At 46.0% G+C, this 25,733-nt stretch overlaps 1 protein-coding gene across 4 annotated transcripts in view; it reads right to left on the bottom strand.

Annotated features, from left to right (window-relative positions):
- The window catches only part of GALNT16 (polypeptide N-acetylgalactosaminyltransferase 16), a 115,387-nt gene that overhangs the window by 47,611 nt on the left and 42,043 nt on the right, over positions 1–25,733 (bottom strand). For all 4 annotated transcript variants that reach the window (XR_010600624.1, XM_005305922.5, XM_042849346.2 and 1 more), the window contains exon 2: positions 2,571–2,746. Coding sequence is in view for 3 of the 4 variants with exons in the window: in XM_005305922.5 (XP_005305979.1) it covers positions 2,571–2,746 (176 nt within the window). In the remaining variant the exon portion in view is untranslated. The remainder of the gene's footprint in view (positions 1–2,570; positions 2,747–25,733) is intronic.

Below are 25,733 nucleotides of genomic sequence, written 5' to 3'. Positions count from 1 at the left end.
CTCAGGTGGGTTGTTTTTTTTTAAGGCTATTAAGGTGACAAGATGTGGGCAAGTATAGAGATTTGTCTATGCTTCTTTGGAAAGGGGTTCCCAGCTCCTCAGCAAATTTCAGAGTCACAACAGGGGAGGAAGAAGCCGATATGAAAAGGTTCGGCCTCTCTTTGTGCTGGGTAGAATAACATTAGTCTCTTTTATCCAAAGGATCCCTAAGTGATTGAAAAACTGTATGAACTATGGGCCACAAGTTCAGGCATGTCTCAGCTCTACTTGTGGGCCTGAGGAAAGAGGAAAGTCATAGGTGGCCTTTTGACCTGTGATCTTTAAGGCAGCCAGGGGCCAGTTCATCTCCTGGCACAAGCAAGAGCAGCCTTAGGGATTTTCTAACTTGTACAATCTGGAATGGCCCTCTGGGGGTGTTCCATTAGCCTTGCCACAGCACAGTGTAACCTGACATGCCCCATTCTGCCCCAACATGCCTCCAGAATAACCACTGCACTGGAGGGGAGGGCCAGCCACCTACACTGACTTGGGCTTGGTCTACACTCACCCCCCAAATCGAACTAAGGTACGCAACTTCAGCTACGTGAATAACGTAGCTGAAGTTCGAAGTACCTTAGTTCGATCTTACCTCGGTCTACACGTGGCAGGCAGGCTCCCCCGTCGACTCCGCGGTACTCCTCTCGTCTAGCTGGAGTACCGCAGTCGACGGCGAGCACTTCCGGGTTCGACTTATCGCGTCCAGACAAGACGCGATAAGTCGAACCCAGAACTTCGATTGCCAGCCGCCGAACTAGCGGCTGGGTGTAGACATACCCTTGATGTCACTCAGGATGTGTCTATACTGCAGCTAGGAGTTGTAGTTCCCAGCTCAGGTAGACAGACTTGCACTAGCTCAATTCAAGGTAGTGCCTAAAAATAGCAGTATGGATGTTGTGGCACGGGTGGTAGCTCGGGATAGCCGCCCAAGCTTGGACCCAGGGGGCTGGTTGGATGGCTAGCCCAAGCTGTCACCAGTGCTGCAATATCCACCCTGCTATATTTAGGTGCTAGTTCGAGCTGAGCTGCAGCAACTATGCTGGGAATCACAGCTCCCACCTGCAGTGTGGACCTAGCCCCAGGGATTCCCCTCTGCAAGAGTTATCCCCAGCTGCCCTGTTAGGGCAGCTCTCTGTGAGAGCAGCACAAAGTGGATGAAGAAGGGGCCTTGGATCTGGCCTTAGGTTTACAGGAATCACTGTGTATTCTCTTCCTTAGACTGTTTGCTGTTAAACCCAGAGACTGTTTTCGAAACACCTACTACATGTTGGGTGCTACAGCAATCAAAATAGATAAACAATAATTCACCAGTGAACTGCACCCATTTCTGTGACAGAGCACAAAAGCTGTTTAACAGAGAACAGAGCAGGAAGTGGTGTGTTGTTAATTCCATATGTGGCACTGTTGCCTTTGTGTCATTAATGAACCAATCCCTAGCACGGTGCTTGGAGCGGAGCTCTGTGCTGATGGAGGAGCCATCTTTCAGAGGAGGTATGTAGCCAAGATCCTGACCACCTGCAGTCATAAAAGGTCCAACAGCGCCAAGGGTAAGACTGTGGCTGTTACCCCTGGAGTGCTGATTCTAGTTTAGGTAATTACTCCCTTGCTCCATACATTTCCTATGCAGTTTCCCTTCTTGCCCTAATCTGTTGGGTACTGTTGCTGTGCAGTGTCAGGCAGCGTCTGCATTCCACCCCAAAGGTTCATTTCAGAAGTGAGTAGAGTGGGCCTATTTCTATTCAGGCCCTTATACCACACCTGCCATCATCAAACATACAGTCATCAAAGCTCCGTGTTACACGTTCGGGTGAAAGGTACTATAGAAATGGAAGATCATTGTACCAGTTAACACAGTGAAGATATTAATTGCTTAAGGAGAATGTTAGTCAGCAGAATGAATTTCCCCACCGTGAAATAAAGCCAGGAGTGTGGGTGTTTTGCAAAATGTATGAAAAATGTCTGGTGTGAATAGTAAATAAATGTGTTGGTCTCATCTGAACCCCATCTGCACACATCCCAAACCCACCACACAGTGTGGAAAGACTGGCTCTCGCTGCTCCAAAACATTGCAGGCCAGAGAGGCTGAGGGCATGAGAGGTGAGGCGTGTTTGGGAAGAAGGGCAGGTCTGGACTAACAGAGTGTGTTGCAGGTCGGGATGGATGTTCACTGGGAAATCTGTGGGAGGAGTCAAGAAGGACAGGTGCAGGTTGGGCGGTTCGAGTTGCAATGACAGGGCTATGCAGGGCTGAAATAACAAGATGGAGCTGGAGGTCTGGGTTAAAGCTATTGGCACAGCACAGCAATGGGGGGTGGTGCAGGGTTGGAATAGCAGAAGTCTTTGTGTTTTCATTCAAGACCCCCAATATCCTGCTGGAGAGACAGAAAGCTAGGTGAAAGGGAGACCCTGCCAATGCACACAAACTGTTCTTCACTAACAGGGGGCATGACAACACAGGGATGTCAGGGGTAACGGGACCCGAGGGTCCTCAGCACAAGAAGGTGGCCCTGGCTTTGAACAAGGGTAGTGTGGTACCTGTAATGTCTTGTGTCCCGAATGGGCCGGTCGCTGCTGAGTTTGTCGCTCTCCATCTGGTTAAAAGCATGTTGTCGGTATGGGTCTTCTCCGGCCTTCAGCAACTTGGAGGACAGGTAAGCCTTTTCATCCAAACCCCTCAGGCTGCTCTTCTCTGCTTGGGGGACTCTGGTCACCTAGAACAGACACGCATGTCAGAGCACATGGGAGAGTGGCGTACTAACTTGTCAGAAGTAAATTCAGCGTGACACACAATGACACACACAGCCACGTCTCTGAGGGCTTTCCTATACTTGGAGCTGGCAGCGTGATTCCCAGCATGAGGAGACAGACCTGCGCTCTCATCCCGCTAGCATGCAAAAAAGCAGAGCGTAGCATGATCGTCTGGAGAGACTAACCTAGGGTGACCAGATGTCCCGATTTTATGGGGACAGTCCCGATAATTGGGGCTTTTTCTTATATAGGCTCCTATTGCCCCCCACCCCCGTCCCAATTTTTCACACTTGCTGTCTGGTCAGCCTAGGCTAACTGCCCTGAGTATGTGCCTAGCGTTTCAGATGCGTACGTACTCGGGGCAGCTAGCCCCTCCCACCAGTCGCACTGCAGCAGCTACATTTTATTTTTAGCGTGCTGGCTCGATCAGAGCGCGCACAAGTATGTCTCCTCGAGCTGAGACTCATCTCCAAGTGCACATACCCCTAGTGCACTCTGGCAGATGCGCAGATACAATGGTGATGAGGGCTGTGTAAGAACCCAAACAGAAGTCCTGTCAACACTATGACTCAGCGTTGACATGTCATCAACACATCCCACTTCCCACTTGGGTTGAAAATAGTTTGGCTGCCAGTGTAGACAGGGCCAAATCATGTTTAGCACCTATTACACAGAGTGGGCTAGACTCCATCTGCCTGAACGCTCTCCCAGCTCACAGGGGATGTGGTTTTGCCAGCAGATTCCAGCTGATATGGTCGAAGTAAAATATTTGTTAAAGTGGTTGAGAAAAGCCATTGATGAGCCAGTTGTCAATAATGGCTCCCACAGTCACATGGAGTGAATTTAATGCTGGGCTTCAGATGCCAGCATGACAGTCCTGGAACCTGAATTCCATTCTCTGTTCATAGAACAGGTACAGATTTCACCGTCTCTGTCCATGTAGCAATCTTAGGTATTAGCTTGCTTTCCCAAGAATGCAGATTGCACAACTACATGTCCAACATTTGACAACTATCAATACAGACACTAGGAGTGGAGCAAGACAAGGACATAGCTTCAGCCCCCACTGAAAAACACTGGAGCAGACAAAGGTTTTTGTTGCAGAGAAAAAACAGTGGTAAACTATTTGCTTAAAAACACAAAGGGACTATTGGTGTCTGTGCAACATTAGGAGTTTAAAAACCAGAACAAATTATATGCAGCAGCAGAGTCTGATGGCACAAGCCATGCCATGCACAGCTGGATATAATGGCCAAATAGTTTTCTCTACTTCTGTGCAAAGAAGCGATGGAAATCTGTAGGATCCCAGCTCTGTGGGAAAACACAGAAGGGTGGATTCTATGGCATCATTCCCACCTTCCCCTAACCCCACAGAGGTGGGTGATCCAAGGATACTGGGATCCCCTGTGTACATTAATTCTGATTTCCTCAGTGTTAGTCTTGATCAGGTTTCTGCTTCTGCAATGGGACTCCCCTTTAGAGGGTGCCTGAGGGCAACAGCCTATGGAGTAGTCCCTAATAGCACAGCTATTGCAGGAGTTGTACTGTCATACAGGTGGGATGGGAAGCAACGCAGAGACCTAAAGCCTCTGCAGATCCTGGAGGATTCTGAAGATTTAGGGTGCCAAATTTCCTGCCATTTCCAAAAGGAAGCAACCCCAAGACTTCAGAGAGAACTGAAAGAGCTAGATAACTGGGCAACATGAAGGCAAATGAAATTCAGTGTGGACAAGTACACGGTAATAAACCCTGGAAGGAACTGAATTACTCATGCACACTGATGGATTCTAAATTGACTATAACCACTCAGAGTAAGTACCTGAACATCCCCGTGGACAGATCAAGGAAATCCTGCACTTGATGTGCAGAGGTGGGAAAACAGCAAGCGACATATTGGAATACATGAAGAAAGAGACAGAGAATACTGAAACTACTGCAATGCCATTATATAAATAATTTTTTCATGGTGAGAGTATATGTTTTGTCAAACCAATCTCCAAAATGATATAGCAGCAATAGAAAACTTTCAGCGGTGGATGACAAAAATTATTGCAGGGTTGAGGAGAAGTTAAAAAGATTAAGATTGCTTAGTTTGGAAAGGAGATGAATAGAAGAGGGGACATAATAAAGGTCCAGAAGACAACGAATGCTACAGTGAACGTCAGTCAGGTGCTCAGATTACTTTCTTTCATACTACAAGAGCAAGGGGATGTTCGATAAAATTGAAAGGCAACAAACTTATCAATAAAAGGAAATAACTATGCATTATATTGAAAAAGTAACTGGTGGAACTCATTGCCAAAAGATATAATTGATTCCAAGGGCGTAGTGTGATTAAAAAAAATATTAGAGATGTATACAGTCAGTTTCACATCCTGGTTTTCAAACAACCTCATGCTCTTGAATTTCAAACACTGGAGGGGAAATTTTCACTAGTCATAACAAACTTTGAAACTTCTTTTTTCTTTTTAAATTTCTATTCCTTTTAGGTTTGGTAAAACTGACATACTCCCCAAAAACACAGCTTAAATTCCAGGCACAAGCCATTTGAGCACGTCTCTTTAAATGTTCCGCAATCACTCAATGTCCCTCCAATAGTTAGTTTTGCACTTCCACACCCTGGAAAAGTAACAGCTGCTTTCATTCTCTAGCATTATAGATGCATGAACATTGCACATGGTTCAGGCAGTGGTAACAACCCCTTAAGAGCCATTTAATTTAAGGATAAATGGCTACAAGTCATCTAGAGATTATGAGTCTCACATTATTACTTTTTAAATCTGTTGTATAAATAAAAACATTTGGAATGTTTTTTAGCCAAAATTGTTTCTAGTTTTTCATCCTCAGTCAGTATCCTTTTAACCCCGTTTATAACATTAAGAGCCTGATTATGTATTCTTTGTACAACTAAAACGTCTAGGAAAATAAATAGGCGTTCTCATCTCCCACTAACTTCAGTAGGAGCAGAAGCAGATCCTAAATTAGTAAGGGCAGGAAAACCTATTGAAATATAATGAAATCTGACTTCGTCCTTCACCCAGAACTTCAACTGAACACTGAACCAAAACCCTGAAGTTCCAATATTGTTTGCATAATATTTTACATTGTTTCAGATGCCCTTCACATCATACCTATTGAGGTTCACCCACTCATTATCACATAGAGAGGATGTGCAAAGTAGAAGGTTCAGGTGTCCCCTTCCCAGATCTTATCTTGGCTTTGAAACAGACATGCTCTCTGCCTACTCTGTTTTTATTATAAACATTTTTAAGTCAATTTAGTGCTGATAATTGTCAGCTCTGGAGACTGAGAGTATGTCTGTACTGCACACACAGTCCGAGTCTGCGGGGCCCGGGTTTGTGAACTTGTGTTTTCAAGCCTGCGCTAGAACATCCGCACTGCAGTGGAAACTCAGGCCTCACAACCATGCTAGTGTGTCCATACTGCACTCCGCAGACCTGAATCAGAACTCCAGCTTCTGTGGGCATTTACTATCTTATCCCAAGGTTCCTAAGGCCCTCTGCTGCAAACCCAGTAAGTCATCAGAGAACTTGCCCGTGGGAGCTGGTTGGAAGAGTTTTGGGTGGTGTTTGACCACAATCACATCCAGCTGAGCTATTTTGTGTCACACACTCCCTGCAGCCAGAGCCAACATGGATCCTGCCCTGCTGGAAGAACAGCTCCACCTCATGCTCTCAGTCCTACTTCAGGACAAAGGCGGAGCATATGCAACATGCTGGTGAGCATTTTGGCAGCAGTTTTTGAACTGCCAGAGACACCTCTGGAGGGGAATGCCAGCTGTGAACCAGGTGGTGCTACTGCTCATGCCTGTTGTAGCCTTAGCTGCAGATTCCCCCTCTGTCAACCAGCACTTCTAGAGGCTAGAGCAGGGCCACCAGCACAGACTGGGGGGATCACATCGTTATGCAGCCCTGGGATGACCAATAGCATGGTCAGAATTTTCGCATGAAGAAGTGGATGTTCCTGGAGGTTTCTGATCAGCTTGTCACTACCCTCCTGTGTCAGGACATCCACATGAGGCAGCTATGCCCATCCAGAAGCAGGTCGCTGAGAGCCACCTGGAAGCGGTTGCCCCAGACAGCTACAGATATGTGGCTAACAAGTTTGGAGCTGGCAAATCAGCTGTGGGTTTGTTGTTGGCAGAAGTTTGTGAGGTGATTGGGACTGAGATTTACCAAAAGGGGGCAGACATTACAAACATTCCTGAAATAATTGCTGGCTTTTTGAGACTGGGGCCACTGATGGGACTCATGTGCCCATAGTCTGCCCACTACAAGGAGCACATAAACCACAAAGGGTGCTACTCCATCATTATGCAGGCCCTGGTTGACCACAGGGGCAGATTCATGGACCCTCACGTTGGATGCATTGGTAGGGTGTATGATGCCAGGGTGTTCCAGAAATGGTCACTTTACCTTCATGGAGAAGCTGGGACATTATTCCCACCAAATGACATGGTTATAAATGGAGTCACTATCCCCACCATTATGAAACCATATGCTGAGTTCAGAAGACCTGACAAAAGAAGGTTCAGCTACACACTCAGTAGCTGTAGGACGATGATGCATTTGGCAGATTAAATCCTGTTGGCACTGCCTTCCAAACTGTTTGGATGCCAGTGTCACACAGTCTGCATTATTGTGGCTTGCTGCACCCTACACACTGCTTGTGAGCAGAAGGGGGACTCTTTTCGCCAGGAGTGGATTCAGGACACTGCTAGATTCCTGAACTGGTACACACACCCAGACAGTGTGCCTGTCAAGGCTGGTGCCAGTCCTGAATTCCTGGCAAACAATGGAAATCAGGGATGTTTTGTGTGCCTGCATAATGGGTATACACGGTCCCATCCATGAGGGGGAATGAAGTGGTATCTGAGGTGGCTGTGTGTGTGGTATTTCTTATACATATGTAGGTATTGTGTGTCATGATAAATTCCATAAACACTTCCATGTTATGCATTCTGTCCATACTGGTAATGTACTGCCATTCAGTTTGTGGGTAACTGTGACCCAGATTGTAAATTTTTATTATGAAACTTGACATTGGGTATCCGATGACCTTCATTAACATTTGTGCCATTTTTACCATTACACACAATAAGTTTTTTTAAGGTTGCCTTCTGTGCAAATCCAAGATTTTCTTTCTCATAGGTACAGACAGGCTGCAACAATCAAACCAGCTGCCATGATGACATGCAGTGCAATAGTGTAACAACATTTGTTTAAAAACAGTCAAAAGATTTCTTTGCCCTTTCTGGCACATTTTGTGCGTGTGGGCACACTTGGATGGGAATTGATGAGTGTACAGGGTGCACTTGTCTGTTCCATGGCCCACTGTTTGCCTGTGACATGGCCCACCCATCTCCTACATTGTCCAAAAGATGGATGCTCTGCAGGGTGCAATAGTGCTGAGGGGACTTGGGCCGTGGATCTGGAGAAGGAGATACTGGCTGCACTGGAGCCTGCAGTCTGGTAGCCATCACCCACAGTAAGTGCTTGAACAGCTCCTGCTGCTCAGCTCTGTCTTTCTCCCTCAACTGGCAGTCATGCTCCGTGAATCTGTCTGCCAATCTCCCCTCACGCTGTGCAGCCTCTGTCTCTGCCCGTCTCAACAGGCAGTTGGGAATAGTGAGTGTGTGGCAGATTGGTAAGGTGCGCTGTATTACAGGGGAGAGGTACGTCAGGCAATGAGTTGTGGCACACCAACCCATACATAAACCAATCTGCAAGTAACTAGTAAAAATGTCATGATAACTGCCTGTATAATTATTTCATCTTTCTGTGGTGTTCGTTTTGAATCCCATGTGGGAGTGGGCGTGTGGAGGGAAATAGGAGAATGACATGGATCAGCCCTGAACAGTTGAGAACAAAATCCCAGTTTGTATTAAAAATTAAATAAGCCCATAAACTGTAAATCTCTCTCATCCATCCATTAATAAAAACAAACATCGTGGTTGAAACTTACCAGCCTTCGACTCCAGCTCCAGAACGGATTCTGATGCCAGTTTTGCAGTGGGCTGCTCCCCAGGGCCGTGCCCAAAAAGGGCCTCCAAATATGTGCCCAGGCTGTGCAGTAGCTATTTCAGCAACACAGCCTCTTCGGTTACTGGCCTCATCCAGGGCCTAGCTCTCCTCTGGTGGCACCAGTGATAGGAGGGATATAAGGTCACCATCGTCGCTCATCAGAGGGTCATGCATCGTGTAGGGCACAGTGCTTGGTGCCATTCTCATTGCCCAGTCAAATTCCTCAGTAGAGGCTGGAAGATAGGAAGTTCCCAGAGATGCCATTAGCATCCTTGATTTTCCAGTCGTTTGTCTTCTACTGCGTGATCTGCTGTTGGCATTGTTCGGCTGTCTGGTCAATCCTCAATGCTGCCAGCCCCTTGGATATCGTTTTTATACGCATGCTCATTTCTCACGCTCTTGCTGCAGTCCAATGCCTTGCTTGCCTCCTGCCAGAGGTTAACCAGAATCCAGCTGGGTTGCCTGGTCAGCTAGCAGTGCACCTGAGGCAGGACTTTGCCTTGTTGCTGGCCATAGATAATAAACACTAGCGTTGACTGTGTTTGTTGTTTCTATTGAGCAGCCTGTGTGGCAATAAAGGGTTAATCGCGGAGCAGCTGTTTTTAACCAGCAGATTGCTTCCGGTTCCTGGGAAGCAAGTGACAAGCTTTGGAATTGAATGGGTATCCCAGTCCAGGGGATTGTGGGATAGTGTTGGCGGACTCTACAGGCCCAAGTCTGACAACCCAGACTTGAGCTGCTTTCACACTGCAGTGGGCCTGGACTCTGACCCATGTCACAGACATAGGATCTGACCCAGCCCCCTACCAGGGTCCACGGGCCTGAGTCAGACTAATTTCTGTGTGGTTGGAAAGGAGGCTTGGGCTCGAGCCTGAGTCTGAGCCCAGGCTTAGTGTGCAGTGTAGACATACCCAAAAAGGCCTGAGCCTCCAGCTGCTGAAGTCAATGGCAAAGCTTCCATTGGAAGCAGGATTGGACCTTGAAATCTCATTTATTACAATTACAACATGAGCAACAGCATTGCAAGACTCCCCATTCCATCCTGCTTCGTACACCAACACCCTCTCCTAAGAGAGTCACTTCCAGAGCAGGGAGGGAAACTCAGTACCCATTGCTTACGCAGTTCTTGGCATTTGATAAGACTGAAAAAAGTGTACTCCTTCCTGACACCTTGTTTGTTTACTATTGTCCCTGTTACAGTGCTGGAGACAGGAATAATCAGGCATGTGCTCTACATACTTACCACAACCTCTTTACCAATAGTTCTGCTATCAGCACCTACTGTTATTCCAATCCCGAACCATCCATTACAGCTTTGCCAACATACCTGAATCCTGACCAGTCACCCCTTGCAGTGGGTCACCACTTCTGATCCTGTCCATGAAGTGTAGAGGCAGGTGAAACTATAACATTTCATTTTTGTCAAAAAAGGTTCTCTGATCTTTTCAGACCCTCATTAAGGGTTTGGGTTGGATTTCAGCACTGGGTAAAGGTTCCGGTTGGTTCTTATTTTACCCAGTTCTCCTGATCTCTGAAAACTGAAACTTCCTCAGAACTGAGGCTGTGTTAATCCTGAAACGTTCCTCTTGGAAAACCCTACCAAAACACACCCAGAGCACTGGCTTACTCAATGACGGATGAGACTCTCCAAAACAGCAGGATCTTCATAAACCTGAATACCCTGTGACCAAAGTGCAGTAGACAGGGACAGCAAAGGGAATAAAGCATGATCCAAAATGCAGCTATAACAAAGAGAAATTGATTTATCGAACAGCATCCCTGGAATGCAGATGTTTTACTACAGCACACATCACCACAGGTATCATTGTGAATTCAAAAGACACATAAGCTCGGAGGCAGTACCTGCATGGATTCATGTGACAAGGCTTCCTAGGTATGCCAGAAAGACACTAGAGCTGGAAGATGTAATTCCAGCTTGAGGAGACATATGAGTTAGCGTGCTAAAAATAGGATTGTTGCTGTGGTGGTGCAAGCGATGGGAGGAGCTAACCATGCTGAGTACGTACCTATGGTCTCCGAGGGGACTGTACTCATGGCAGCTAGTCCCTCCCACTTATATTTGTAGCATGTTCATTCAATAAGAGCTAGCACGGGTATGTCACCTCAAGCTAGAATTTACACCCCCAGCTCCAGTGTAGACATACCCAGTTAGGGATGGTTTAGGGATAACCCAATCCAGCATGCCACAATGTGAGTATTAATTAGATAGTTCGCTAGTGCTCACTGAGGCCCAAAAATGTGGCCTGCAACTGCCCTCAAATTTTGTTCTGTTTTAGTCATGGATCCACAAAGATTAAGGACAACGGGCCAGACCCTGCTATTTTGTTGTTCCTGTGAGGCTGTGTGCATGCCTTGGGGATTTTCTGTTTATAATTTTTTGAGGCCCCGTTCTTCTCTACATGACAGTCTAACTACTTCCTGTAAAGCTGGTTGATGAGACCTGTGAATTCAAACAATCAGAAATTTCTATTTGTTGATCAAGGAAGAAGTCAGTACAAGCACATATTGGCATTGGGTGCATTTATATTGATGTTTAAAGGGCACAATATGTGCACTTGTGTACAAATAAGTTTGTTAGCAAACTGACAGTGTAACCAACACTTGTGAAATACCCTAAAGGTCTGTCTCCATCCAAAAGACCTGTATCCATGGCCACAAGTCTGGAACTATTAATGGGATACATGGCAATAGAAGGGGAGCAGCTCCTTCTGACTGATGGGTAGAACATTCTCTATGACAAAGGAAATGTACTAGAGAATAGCAGTACAGATCACCAGGTGCTTGGAATCTGAACTAGGGATTAGCAAAGTAATTTGGATAAAGTCAGATCTGACCCAAACCTCCAAATGAATTCAAATACTGAACTTTGAGATTAGAAAAATGTGCATAATATTCCCTTCCCCCTTCATCATTTCTCATTTTTACATGGACTTTCCCCTTCCTGAGTCCAGCCAGTACTGGAAGAGCAGTGGGTGAATGGTGCAGGCTGTTAAGGTTGCTAAAAGCATCCTATCTTCTATGGAAAACAGACCGTATTTTTTGCTTGGTCCAAGAGACCATTGGCCATTTTTAAGGTACAATTATCTCATGAACCATCGCAGATAGAGAGTTAGAAATGAATAGTGCCAAGCACAACCCCAGTTTTTTAACAGTGTATAGATATTCTAGTCCTGGTAGTTGGTAAGATTTCAGACTTTAAGTGTACAACATTCTAATTACCACCTTGCTGCTTTGTCTCCCCACCACCAACACCCTGCTCCCCCCATGCCCCGAACACTTCAGTTCCAACCTGATTCTAGTGGACACTTCTGACAGGATACATCCTTTGGAATTCTTAGCCATCCTCCTGGTAGGCATTTGTCTAGGGTTGCCAGGTGTCCAGTTTTCAACCGGAATGCCTGGTAGAAAAGGGACCCTGGCGGCTCCAGTCAGCACTGCTGACCAGGCCATAAAAAGTCCGGTTGGCTGCCTGCAGCAGGGCAGACAGGGTGCCTGCCTGGTTTCGCGCAGCTCCCAGAAAGCTGCCAGCATCTTGCTCTGGCTCCTAGGCTTAGGGATGGCAATGGGGGCTCTAAGCGTTGCTCCCCACCCCAGCACCGGCTCCGCAGCTCCCATTGGCCGCGGTTCCCGCACCCCCTCCCGTACCGCAACCCCCTGCCCCAGCCCTGAGCCCCCTCCTGCACTCTGAACCCCTCAGCCCCAGCCCGGAGCCTCCTCCTGCACCCCAAACTCCTCATCCCTGGCCCCACCCCAGAGCTTGCACCCCCAGCCCATAGACCATACTCCCTCCCACACACCCACCCCTTGCCCCAGCTCAGAGCCCCCTCCTGCACTCTGAACCCCTCATTTCTGGCCCCAATCCGGAGCTCACACCCCCAGTCCAGAGCCCGTACCCCCTCCCACACAGTCCCAGCCCAGAGCCCCCTCCCACACCCCCAACCCCTCATCTCTGGCCCCACCCCAGAGCCTGCACCCCCGGTCGGAGTCCTCACCCCCCCCCCTCGCACCCCAACCCCCTGCCCCAGCCCAGTGAAAATGAGCAAGTGAGCAAGGGTGGGGGAGAGCGAGCAATGGAGGGATGGGGGAGGGAGGGAGTGGGGGTGGAGCCTCGGAGAAGGGATGGGGTGGAGCCTCAGAGAAGGGGCGGGGCAGGTGGCAGCAAAAGGATGTTCGGTTTTCTGCAAATAGACAGTTGGCAACCCTACATTTGTCTAAGCTAACAAATGACAGCTTTTTTTTCTTCCCAAGCTCATTGTCATGCTTGCAGCAGGCCTGCTGGACCAGAGAACATGAAATGGATTCGCTGTGCGTCTGCCCCAATAAACACGCTTTGCCAGGAAGAAAGGGACAGGCCTACCTTACATCCTTCCCCTACAAATGAACACATACACACAAACAAAACCAGAAATAATAATCCTTCCAAACATTCGCCGGCTCTGCAACCCCGACAAACTACTTGATTTAATAAATTACCTCAGACTAGAGAACCTGCCAACCTCACTTAGACAGATGTTGCTATGGTGACCAAGAGGACAGCCAGCTGTTCAGCTAAGCTACAGGCCCCCTGCTAGCAGTTTCTTGTAAATGATTATCTGCATGGTACAGCAGGAATGGGAGCAGAGAATGGTTGTGAAGGGTGCTAGCTGTTTAAACTTGCATTCAATTTTTGCAAACTGCCAGCACACCACATTGTAGGGAGGGGTTATGCTTTTCCATTTCTCTCTTTGGCGCATGTGCACACATCTGCTTGCACCCTTACTCAGAGAATACAGCAAAGCAGGGCTAAACCGGGCAGAGCTGGCCCTGGGAGGATTCTGCTGGGGCACAGAATGTCAGGCTGGCATCTGCACCATTCCCTCTCCCGTCCCAGCCCACTTTGTAGACGATAGGTTTCAGAGTAGCAGCCATGTTAGTCTGTATCCGCAAAAAGAACAGGAGTACTTGTGGCACCTTAGAGGCTATCCCACGAAAGCTTACGCTCAAATAAACGTGTTAGTCTCTAAGGTGCCACAAGTACTCCTGTTCTTTTTGTAGAGGATGTGGCACAGAAAAATGCGGGCCGTGACACAGGCACAGCTGCAATGGCCCTTTGGCCACCCTTCAGGTAGCTTTAACTGGTGCCAGAAGGGTGAGGCCGGCAGACCAGATGCCAGCTCTTGTCCAGGCTTTAGGCCTCCACTGAGCACTGACAAATTCATTACTGGAAACCAGTCTGTTTCACCTGTGTCTTAGTATGGTCACAATGTGTATTGGACTTATAACAATGTGTTTAGACATTATGAAATATGTGTAGGCTGCTGCATGCATTAATCTCATTGATATCTTTCTCACATGCTATAAGGTCATATTTAAGTTTTGCTTTGTAACGGTAAAAATGTTTGCTCTGAAGCTGTGAATCCAGTCAGGAAGAATATCTCCTGCCATCAAGAAGGCCCATCAAAACTAAAGGGTCCATTGTGGGACATCGCAATACAAAGACTTTTTAAATTGCCCCCTCACACTCATGAAGAGGATGCGTGCAAAGAGGCTCATGCCATCAGCTTGAATTCTGGAAGAAGGAAATAAAAATAGCCAATAAGAAAATGTTTCACTTCTTTTGCTGCTTGGATTCTCCCAGAGCTGAAGCTATGAAACAGAAGCAGAGATCCCTAGGGTCAATCTGTCTTTTAACCCTAAAAGACATTCACGGCTGAGAGATTACTACAACTCTGTCACCTTTTGGAACCACAGACTAACTCATTTGCATAAATATGCTTTCCTGCTTTAACCTTGTAATAACTCTCTCATTTCTTTTCTTAGTTAATAAATCTTTAGGTAGTTTACTATAGGATTGGCTTCAAGCATTGTCTTTGCAGTAAGATCTAAGGTGCAAATTGACCTGGGGTAAACAACTGGTCCTTTGGGATTGGGAGTGCCCTGAATATTATTGTGATTTTCGGTGTAAATCAACCATCTATCACTAATTCCAGCTTGCCTGGGTGGCAAGACAGACTGGAGAGCCCAAGGGGACTGTCTGTGACTCCATGGTAAGACTGTTATAGTGCTTTAGGAGTTCACACTTGCTACTTGGTTGGTTAAATCTAATTACAGAACACACAATCAGTTTGGGGTCTCAGCTCTGCTTTTTTGACAGTCTGCCCTGAGGCTGGCATTCACGGCTGAGAGCCACTCCAGACAGTGTGACAATAACATTTTACATGAATTTTTATATAGAAAAGAAAAACAAGTCAAGAAAATTGCAAACGCACAAGTCTAGAGTAAAATCCTGGCTCCACTATAATCAGTGACAAAACTCCCCCTGACTTCAATGAAGCCAGGATTTCACCCCTAAGGTCAATACAGCATTCAGGTCGAGAGAAAGCATGCACTCAAAACAAGGAAATACAGTTAATATTCAACCTTAATTCCAAGGCCTTATGCACAGGACTAAAACTAAAGGACCAAATTGAGAAGTGATATGTGTGGCAGTCTATGCCAACAGGTGGGTGTAAGGGAGTCACAAGTTTCACAGATTTTTAAGGACAAAGGGACTCTCCTGATGACCCAGTCTGACTTCCCACAGACCATAGAATTTCACCAGTCAATGACTCCTGCATGCAGCCCATATGTCCTAGTTTAACTAGAAGTTATCTTTTAGAAAAACATCCAGTCTTGATTTAAAGACTTCAAGTGATGGAGAATCCACCATGTCCCTAGGTAAGTTGTTCCAATGGTTAATTACCCTCACTCTTAAAAATTTGTTATCTCCAGTTTGAATTTGTCTAGCTTCAGCTCTCAGCTACGGGATTTTGTTATATCTTTGCTTGATTAAAGTGCCCTCTACTATCAGAAAACTTCTCCCCATCTAGATACACCTCTACCGCGATATAACACTACCCTCAGAAGCCAAAAAATCTTACCGCCTTATAGGTGAAACCGCGTTATATCGAACTTGCTTTGATACACCGGAGTGCACAGACCCACCCCACCCGGACTGATGCTTTACCGCGTTATATCCAAATTTGTGTTATATCGGGTCGCATTATATCAGTGTAGAAGTGTACTTATAGACCATGATCAAGTCACCTTTTAAGAATGGTTTGGCTTGCACTCCGAAGAGTCAGAAGAAAATAAAGCAGGGCTGGCTCTCTTCCATCCTCCCGTTATCTGATTTCCTGTTACAACCTTGCTCTTCTAGCTCCTCGGTTTGTAAGTTACACCAGCTGAAGTTGTATAAGATCAAAAGGGAGCCTTACATGTAGTAAACACACTGTACTGTCTATGCCATGCTTTACTGCTCAATGATACAGACTCTTTAACCTCAAAACAATTTAGGAGATGAAAAATACAATGGAAGTGCATCTCTCTGTTCCTCACTTATTTAAAAACAACATTATTAACCATTGCTATCTTATGTCATTAGCTGCTTAATCACCACCTCGGCCTGGGTGGTGAGCAAGGGCTAGAACTTGCAAGATAGTTTAGTGCCTTCACCTGCAAATGTCTTCTGTAGGAAATGAGAGTGCTCAAAACCTCACAGGTTCAGGGCCCAGGTGAGGTTAAGTGACTGCCCAAGATCTATTTCAGTCTTTGCACCTTTCTCCAATGCACACATTGACATGTTGTATATATTCCAGTGTTTGAGTTTTTAATTTTATTATGTAAAAAGTGCATGTGTATTTCATATATACGCACACACAAATATGGTTCATACATATTTGATTTTGATCCTACTGATGGGGATGGGCACTTCTGGTTTGGGTAAATTCTTGCTCCTATACAAAGGTTGCCATTCCTGTTCATTTCTTATAGTTTAAAGGATTTTTTTTTAAACTAGTGGAAAAAAATAGAAACATGGAAAGACACTGAACAACAGAGCAGGGGTGATTCTTCAAAAATGCTGAGTAACAGCATGAAAAGGAAGCATGTGTCATGGTTCTTCTTTTGTTTTTGTCTGAAGTCGCTCCTGTTTCTGAGGACACCTCTCTAGACTGCATATTTCCTTGATGACATCTGGCCACAGTGAGGCAAGACTTAGGTGAAAGTGCACACATGGAATAACTAAGGGATTAGAGCACCCACACTGGACACAGAACAAAACTTTCAGCAAGACCCTTGCCAGCACCATCAAAATGAGATCCCAGTGGGAACAAGCTTAGTACAACTTCAAAGATGAAGGTTTTAGCCAGAGAACAGTCTGAGTTCAGACATCTGTTAAGCATCACATGGCAAGCCCTTTATCAAAGTCTAACTACACTGCCAGAACCTGTGAAGTACTAATGTGTTTTATGGTATAGAGATGTTTTATTTAATGTTTATCTGTATTTTATATATAAAATCTATAAAGTGGTGTTGGGTCCTGGGAACAAAAGGCCACATAGAAAGGGAAGTTATTTCTGGGATAATCGATCAATCTTGTATGTTTTACATACACACACAGAATGTGCATCTCATTTTTAAATGTGAGACATCCACATGGTTTTTCCAGACAGGGTGGGTTCTTTCAAAATATATTTGTAAGCAGGGGAGAGGTTTTCCAGATGTTTGACACTCAAATGGCCATTAAGCGCCCATAGGCTGGACCTGAGCTCCTCAACCCAGACTTGGGTGCCCCCATTTCAAAATGTACATCGTGCACAAAATCCTGCAGTCCCATCCAAGCCAAAGTTTTGCCTGAGTAAGGAGCTAAATAAGGGTGGTAGGATTTGATCCACTATTGCCACCTGAATGAGGACAGCATGATCATGTCAGTAGTCCACTGAAGTCAATAAGGCAACTCACATGAATGAGGGCTAGGACTTTATTAAAAATATCAGAAAGACAAGATGGGTGAGGTAATATCTTTTATTGGACCAACTTCTGTGGGTGAGAGAGACAAGCTTTTGAGCCCTGTGTAAGCTTTGGGTAAGCTCGAAAGCTTGTCTCTCTCACCCACAGAAGTTGGTCCAATAAAAGATATTACCTCACCCACCTTGTCTCTCTAATATCTTGGGACCAACCCAGCTACAACAACACTGCAGACAACAATTAAAAGCATCAGTCATGTTAGATGTATGTTCACATCCCCACCCACACTGCTTGCATAGACATAGCATATGTACGTATCTCCCATGCTGTTTTACTAATTTAGTCCCTTTGAACTCAAATGGCTTGAATCATGACTGTCTAGAGTGACAGGTGTCCCCGAAGGTATTGATTCACAGAAAAGGTGGAAGCTACTTCAGACCTGTCAGGTTGCAGGATCATTCAGGTTAACTTGTGTTCTTCTGGCAGACGAGGGTAAAAGTCAGTCTGAATGACTGACTGACCAGAGATGGGGTAGCAGGGGACAGCGAGAGAGAATCAAACAGTCGCCTAGAGGGAAATAAGCACACCTTTGGGCAGGTCTACATTTAAATGCTGCACCGGCACAGTTGTGAGAGGCGGTAGCTATGTTGATGAGAGAAGCCCACCCATCGCCATACTGCTGTCTACACTGGGGGTCATGTCGGTATAGCTGCGTCGCTCAGGGGCATGGATTTTTCACAGCCCTGAGCAACATTATTATACTGATGTAAGTTTGTAGGGTAGACCTGGCCGCAGTCACTGAATCAGAGTAGGTTTTGCATGCATTTTTATAAGCCTTGAGTCAAGAAGGGAGACAAAACTTAATAGCCTATGATTTCTTTTTACACAGAAATTCAAATGGATAAAATAGGCCTAGTTAGGGAGTGTAATATATCTATAGCACTGCAAATGCACTAGCTGGAATTTAATAGCCACATCACGTTGTCCTAGGACTGCAGTGGAAGTTCAGTAAAAAAACCAAACATATGTTCATGTTTTAAAGATATTTCATGATTTTATTTTAATTCAGAATAAAATAGCCCAAAAGCATTCTTCATACTACAGGTCCATGAAAGCTCTCTGGTGAGGGCTCCTAGACTGTGAATCCCAGGGAGTAATTGAAAAAAAATATTGTGTTGCTTTTCTGCTAACTATCTGTCTATAGTCCCAGAGTAGCTGGACACTTTGTGCTAAAATAATCAGCAGTGAAATAGTTAATCATATATGCATTTAAAATTACAGGTCTGTCTCATCTTACGCGGGGCTTCCGTTCCACAGTTAGCGCGTAAAGCGAAAACCGCGTATAGCCAAAATTCCATTGAGTTCAATGGCGGGCGAAATCGCCCGCACTTCAGGTATAGTATTAAAATTGTTATCTTTCTCTTTTTTTGTTTTTTGTTTTTGCCGACCGCATAAAGTTGAAATCGCGCATGTTAAATGCGCGTAAGATGCGACAGACCTGTATCCTCATTAGGGTTAAGTTAATACCAGTTGGGGTGAACAGGCCAGCCCAACCCCAAGTGTTCAAAAATGAGGAGATTTAAAACGAATACATTTGGAGCTTTCTTTCTGTTCCTTTAGGGTGCACTGGGGTCACATTTTGAAGTTTGTCTCTGCAACTGTGAGGGCTAGAAACTGTGATGTTAGAAAAGTAAGCTGAGATATTCCCTTGATTACTTATCTCCAGCAGCTGAGGCCTTAAGAAAAGCACTCAATATTGAAAGACTCACAGTAGCACAGCAAGAGTTCATAACATGGATCACACCTCTCAGAGATGTGTGCACGTGGTTGGCAGGGGGAGAGGGCAGGCCAACTGATGTCTCTCTTCAGATATGTCTGCACTGCAGTTGGGAAGGGGCGTGCAATTGCATCACAGGTAGACATACCCAATTCAGCTAACTAACATAGCAATGGCAGTAAAACCGCGGCAGCACGGACTTCAGTGCAGGCAAGCTGCCCGAAGAACTACAGAGTGTTCCAGGAGGGCTTGTACAGCCCACACTGAAGCCTGTGATGTTATTTCACAGCTATTGGCACACCAGCTAGCTAAAGAATGTTTATCTCGGGTATATGCTGCAGTTCCACACCCTGACTGCAGTGTGGACATACCCTTAGTGACAGGACTGCTCCCACTTAAATTAGGGGGTTTTGCCATGGATTTTAGTTAGGGTTGTGAACTTTTTGATTGCAGAAAATCGAACACCTTTGCCCCGCCCTCTGCCCCTGCTCTGAAGCCTCACCCCTTCTCCAAGGTCATGTCCTGCTCACTTCATCCCCCACCCTCACTCACTTGCTCATTTTCACCAGGCTGGGGCAGGGGTGAAGGAGCGGGTGAGGGCTCCGGCTGGGGGTGTGGGCTCTGGGGTGAGGCTGGGTATGTGGGGTTTGAGGTATAGGAAGGGGCTATGGGCTGGAGGGTGGGGCTGAGGGTTCGGAGTGTGGGAGGGGGCTTCAGGCTGGGGCAAGGAGGTGGGTGGGTGTGTGAGGGGGTGAGGGCTCCAGCTGGGGGTGCAGGCTCTGGTGTGGGGCCGGAAATGAGGTGTTTGGGGTACAGGAGGGGGCTCCAGGCTGGGGCAGAGGGGTTCAGAGAGCAGGAGGAGGCTCAGGGCTGAGGCAGGGGGTTGAGGTGCAGCAGGGGGTGCAGGGTATAGGCTCTGGGAGTGAGTTTGGGTGTGGGAGGGGGCTCTAGGCTGAACCATGGGGTCGGGGTGCGGGAGGAGGTGCGGGATGGCGTTTACCTCAAGCAGCTCCCAGAAGTGGCCAGCATGTCTCTCTGGCTCCGCGCCCTGCCCCATCCGTAGGCGCCGCTCCGTAGTTCTATCGGCCATGGTTCTCGGCCAGTGGGAGCTGTGGAGCCGGCCCTCGGGGCGAGGGCAGCGCGCAGAGCACCCTAACTGACCCTGTGCCTAGGAGCTGGAGGGGGGGACATGCTGCCGCTTCTGGGAGCTGTGCGGAGCCAGGACAGGCAGGGAGCCTGCCTTAGCCCTGCTGTGTCGCCAATCAGACTTTTAGTGTCCTGGTCAGCAATGCTGACTGGAGCCACCAGGGTCCCTTTTCGACTGGGTGTTTCAGTAGAAAAACAGACGCCTGGCAACCCTAATTTCAGTGGGACCACAATTTAGCCCTTACTGCTTTGTTTCTGTCTGAGGGTTTTGTAAATTCAGCCAGAGAGAGCAGCATCAGGTTACATTCCAAATCATAAGGGCTAGAAACTACTCTCCCATCCCTTTTAATTAACTGCTGGGGCCACCAGGGAAATACTGATCTGACCCACCACAGATAATCCCTCTGACCCCTTTATGCAGCATGCAATATGCCCTGAGCATGGGGAACAGTGGCAACTGACTTCCAGGAGCCACTGTAATGTCCTGGCTCAGTGAGAGAGATCACAATTGTTTCTCTACAGGCTGCCCCACAAGCCAATCTGCCACTACTACCAGCAATGGGATTGTCTTCACTAGAAAATTAGGTCATGTTAGAACATGACCTGAAGAAGTCATGTTAACTAACATGATGTTAAACACAACTTTGGCAGTAAGTGTAGACAGGGCCAGGGGATTTTTAACATCCTGTCAGCTGGCTGTGGGTCAACCTGCTTGGACCACAGGCTTATGCACAAGAAGCTGACAATGGTAAACACAACTTGTCCTGGTCTATACTGAAAAAAAACCTTTTAACTCCTCGAAATTGTGTTCTAACACAACCTGATTTTCTAGTGAAGACAAGCCCTTGGCTATCCTTTAACTCAAGTGGTAAATGCCTGCATTCTGGGAACCAAAAGCCCTGGGTTCCATCCTCAATGCTGCGTAGATGCTATTTATCCTGATGACCATGGTGATAAATCCATGGCATATGCAGCCATGGATTTATTACACAATGAACACTCTGGTGCAAGACATTCCATATGTGCTCTGACATGCATTAGCTCACATGTGCTTAGGTTTGTAATATGCAGCATATTTTTCCACTGGTGAAAAGCTCATTGTCCATTTGTCAGCAGAGATTTGAGAATATCAGGCCGTTGGCATTTTGTTTAGAAGCCAAATGAAATTCAATGGAATTGATTGAATTTTTCACTTACTGTGCTGCTTCAATTCCAGGCAATCAATTTGAACTGACAAGACCCTTGGTGCTGCATTCTGTGCTTGCCTGGGTCTCCATTTGCAATGGCATTAAATTCACCCAACCCCATTGCAAATTTAATCAAGGATAGTGCATACCAATGAGAAGCAGAGCAATGGGCTCATATATGCCTGTCTAAGATAAAAAAAAAACCCTGTTACGCTACTCAGGCCTTTGCCACACCAGATTTCAGTTGCACTATTAGCAAAGGCCCATAACTGCATTCCTGCTCTGCATTTTAATCACTGTCAACTAAGAAAGAGTTTGGTACTTTCCTAAACCCATTGTCTGGGTAGAACTATTGAGTTGGTGTTAACAGCAAAGTCAAAAATTTGGCAGAGTTCTGAGATATTTTGGTGTGGCCAAAATATCAGTAATTGAATTTTACAATCATCTCAGCTCAAGAGGGAACACTGCATGTTAAGAACTGTAGAGCCACAAGCTATCATTGGAGGAATTCTGTGGTCAGTGGTATGTAGATCAGACTAGATCAATGGTTCTCAACCTATTTACCATTGTGGGCCACATATGCAGTTCTCTATGTGTTATGTGGGTGACATCCACGCATTATATATACTACCCATATGGCCTTGAGGATGTCACATGGGTCACAGCTGTGTGCTGATTGGGCCACAGGCGGCCCACAGGCTGCAGGTTGAGAACCACTGGACTAGATGATCAGAATGGCCTCTTTCAGCCTTAAAAATCTATTAATCTATTAACCCCCATTCAACATGAGGAGATTTACTTGAGTAATCTACTTGAGTATACACAAGTCACAGTGTTGTCACCTCTTGCAATTTTAACTGTGAGTCTTGCAATATTTGGTGTCTTTCTTAAAACCTCAGCTCCTGGAGTCACATGATTATGTGAGAATCTCAGCTTTCATTTTAAAAAAGTAAGTTTCTAGCCCTCTGTGTTGCAGAAGAAAGCTGGGAAAGGTGAAAGCTAAAGATTCAAAAAAACGGAAGACAAATATAAAGATCCTAAATTTATTATTTTAAAACTCTCATTATTTTGAAGCCAATGGTTTTGGGGGCCTTTGACAGATTGTACCAACCCCACACTGGAGTGGCGAGGATTAATGGACTGCTCTGGACCCAAGAGGCCATGTCCCCCTCACCACTGCTGAGCATGCTCCTGGTGGAATAGGGAGACCAGATGTCCCAATTTTATAGGGACAGTCCTGATTTTGGGGTCTTTTTCTCACATAGGCACCTATTACCCCCGAACCTCCTGTCCTGATTTTTGACACTTGCTATCTGGTCAGCCTATGGTGGAGGGAGCATTCAAAAGGGAGCAGCTCAGCTCAGTCTCGATGGACTGAGGAGGAGAGCATTTGTGTGCAGCAGCCTCCTGCCGGGAAGCCACCATGACTCCAAACTGCTCGGGTTGATTCTCCTAGCTGCGCTGTGGGAAACCAGTCGACCACAAGAATGACTCGCTGTTGCCAGCGGAGGAGACTCCGGAAACAACCCAGAGGGAACACAAAAGGGACCCCATGTCCTACCCTGGCATGATGCCAGAGGGACTGGAACGAGAGTAGGAAGTGTCTCAGGGAACATGCTTGGGGCAATCAGGACTTGAACCCTTTGTTTTGAAAGGCCCTAGGTCAGAACCCAGTGAAGTAGGGTGGGCCCAGGTTCCCCTCCCCTCCCCTCTCTCGGCAGTGGGCAACACACTACCCCTGTGATATGCCACTAGGCAAAGCAGCCCTTGGACTCTCACCATTAGGCATTATATCCTTTGTGCATCACCATTAGGTGCCTGACTCATCATGATGTTTGAAAGCTTGGGGTCAACAGTACTGTAGATGCAGGCAGCCCTTGAGCTCCTGGCTAGCTGTCAGTGAGGCTTTTGGTCATGCTAGGTTTGGGAGCCCTTAATTTTGGGCATCAAAGGAAATGGAGTTAAAATTTTGGTCACTAGTATAGCTAATGAATTCCTGTACAAATCACATTTTCATAAGGGTCCCAGGAGGACAATAATCTTACTGTTTTACTGCAGCCGCCTTCAGTACAATACAAACACTATAATCTAGAAGCATTTCTAATGTGCCTATCACCATACTATTTAATGTAGGACCCACCATCTAAAACAGAAGACATCACCACTAAGCAATGGCCGTTTCCATTCATTTTTCTCTGCAGTAGCTTCCTCAAATAAAAGATTATTCATTTTTTAAAATCAAACAACATGAACGCCTGTTTCAAGAGGGGTAACTTATTCCAGTTATTTGAGGCTGCAACTCCAAATTCTGATCTCCCAAGAGGGGGGTGGGTGTGTGAAGGCTGCATTATCCAGCCAATTCTGCTGATGATGAACAGGGTTTTTCCTTCTTTGGTGAGTTTGTCAGGATATTTTTAAAAACACTCTTATTTCACTGAGGAGACTGACCAGCCCTCAAAAGTGACTGGTGTTGGGAGGGTCAGAGTAGGGATTTGAAGCCTGAATCCGACATGGGGGGGCCTTCATGACTTCTCCAAAATCCCAAGAAGGAAATGAAATATTCATCCTGGCTAGAACTCAGTGGGGTCGTCTCCAGGATGAATTTGGCTCATCGCATTCTTTTGTTCCAACTCCTCAGATGGAGTTGAATGGGGAAAAAACACAAACCTTGTTTTTACTCACATGAATACAATGTAAAATTGAATTATGTTGCAGATTAAGGGTGAAGTCTTGTCTCACAGGCAAAACTCCCACTGAGGTCAATGGGACAAGACTGCACCTGAAGGGACTTTCTTAAGAAACTAAAACAAAACAAACAGTTACTGTACACCATATTAACATAACATTAAAATAGCTGCCACAATTCTTGTATATTTTGGGCCTGATCCTGAAGTTGTGGCACATCTCCAATGCCTATTGACTACAGTGCACCTCTCAGGATTCAGTCAATAATTTGTAAGAACATAAGAGCGGCCCTACTGGGTCAGACCAAAGGTCCATCTAGCCCAGTATCCTATCTACCAACAGTGGCCAATGCCAGGTGCTCCAGAGGGAATGAACAGAACAGATGATCATCAAGTGATCCATCCCTGTTGCCCATTCCCAACTTCTGGTAAACAGAGGCTAGGGACATCATCGCTGCCCACCCTGGCTAATAGCCATTGATGGACTTATCCTCCATGAATTTATCTAGTTCTTTTTTGAACCCTGTTATAGTCTTGGCCTTCACAACATCCACTGGCAAGGAGTTCCACAGGTTGGCTGCGCGTTGTGTGAAAAAATACTTCCTTTTTGTTTGTTTTAAACCTGCTGCCTATTAATTTCATTTGGTGAACCCTAATTCTTGTGTTATGAGAAGGAGTAAATAACACTTCCTTATTTACTTTCTCCACACCAGTCATTATTTTATAGACCTCTATCATATCCCTCCTTAGTCATCTCTTATCCAAGATGAAAATTCCTAGTTTTATTAATCTCTCCTGATATGGCAGCCGTTCCATACCCCTAATCAATTTTGTTGCCCTTTTCTGAACCTTTTCCAATTCCAATATATCTTTTTTGAGATGGGGCGACCACATCTGCACACAGTAGTCAAGATGTGGGTGTACCATGGATTTATATAAAGACAATATGATATTTTCTGTCTTATTATCTATCCCTTTCTTAATGATTCCCAACATTCTGTTCACTTTTTTGACTGCCACTGCACATTGAGTGGATGTTTTCAGAGAACTATCCACAATGACTGCAAGATTTTTTTCTTGAGTAGTAACATTTAGACCCCATCATTTTATACATACAGTTGGGATTATGCTTTCCAATGTGCATTACTTTGCATCTATCAACATTGAATTTAATCTGCCATTTTGTTGTCCAGTCACCCAGTTTTGAGAGATCCTTCTGTAGCTCTTCATAGAATTATAGAATATCAGGGTTGGAAGGGACCTCAGGAGGTCATCTAGTCCAACCCCCTGCTCAAAGCAGGACCAATTCCCAACTAAATCATCCC

The sequence above is a fragment of the Chrysemys picta genome, chromosome 4, assembly GCF_011386835.1.
Source record: "Chrysemys picta bellii isolate R12L10 chromosome 4, ASM1138683v2, whole genome shotgun sequence".
Classification (NCBI taxonomy): Eukaryota; Metazoa; Chordata; order Testudines; family Emydidae; genus Chrysemys; species Chrysemys picta.
This window is presented reverse-complemented; position numbering and strand designations above follow the sequence as displayed.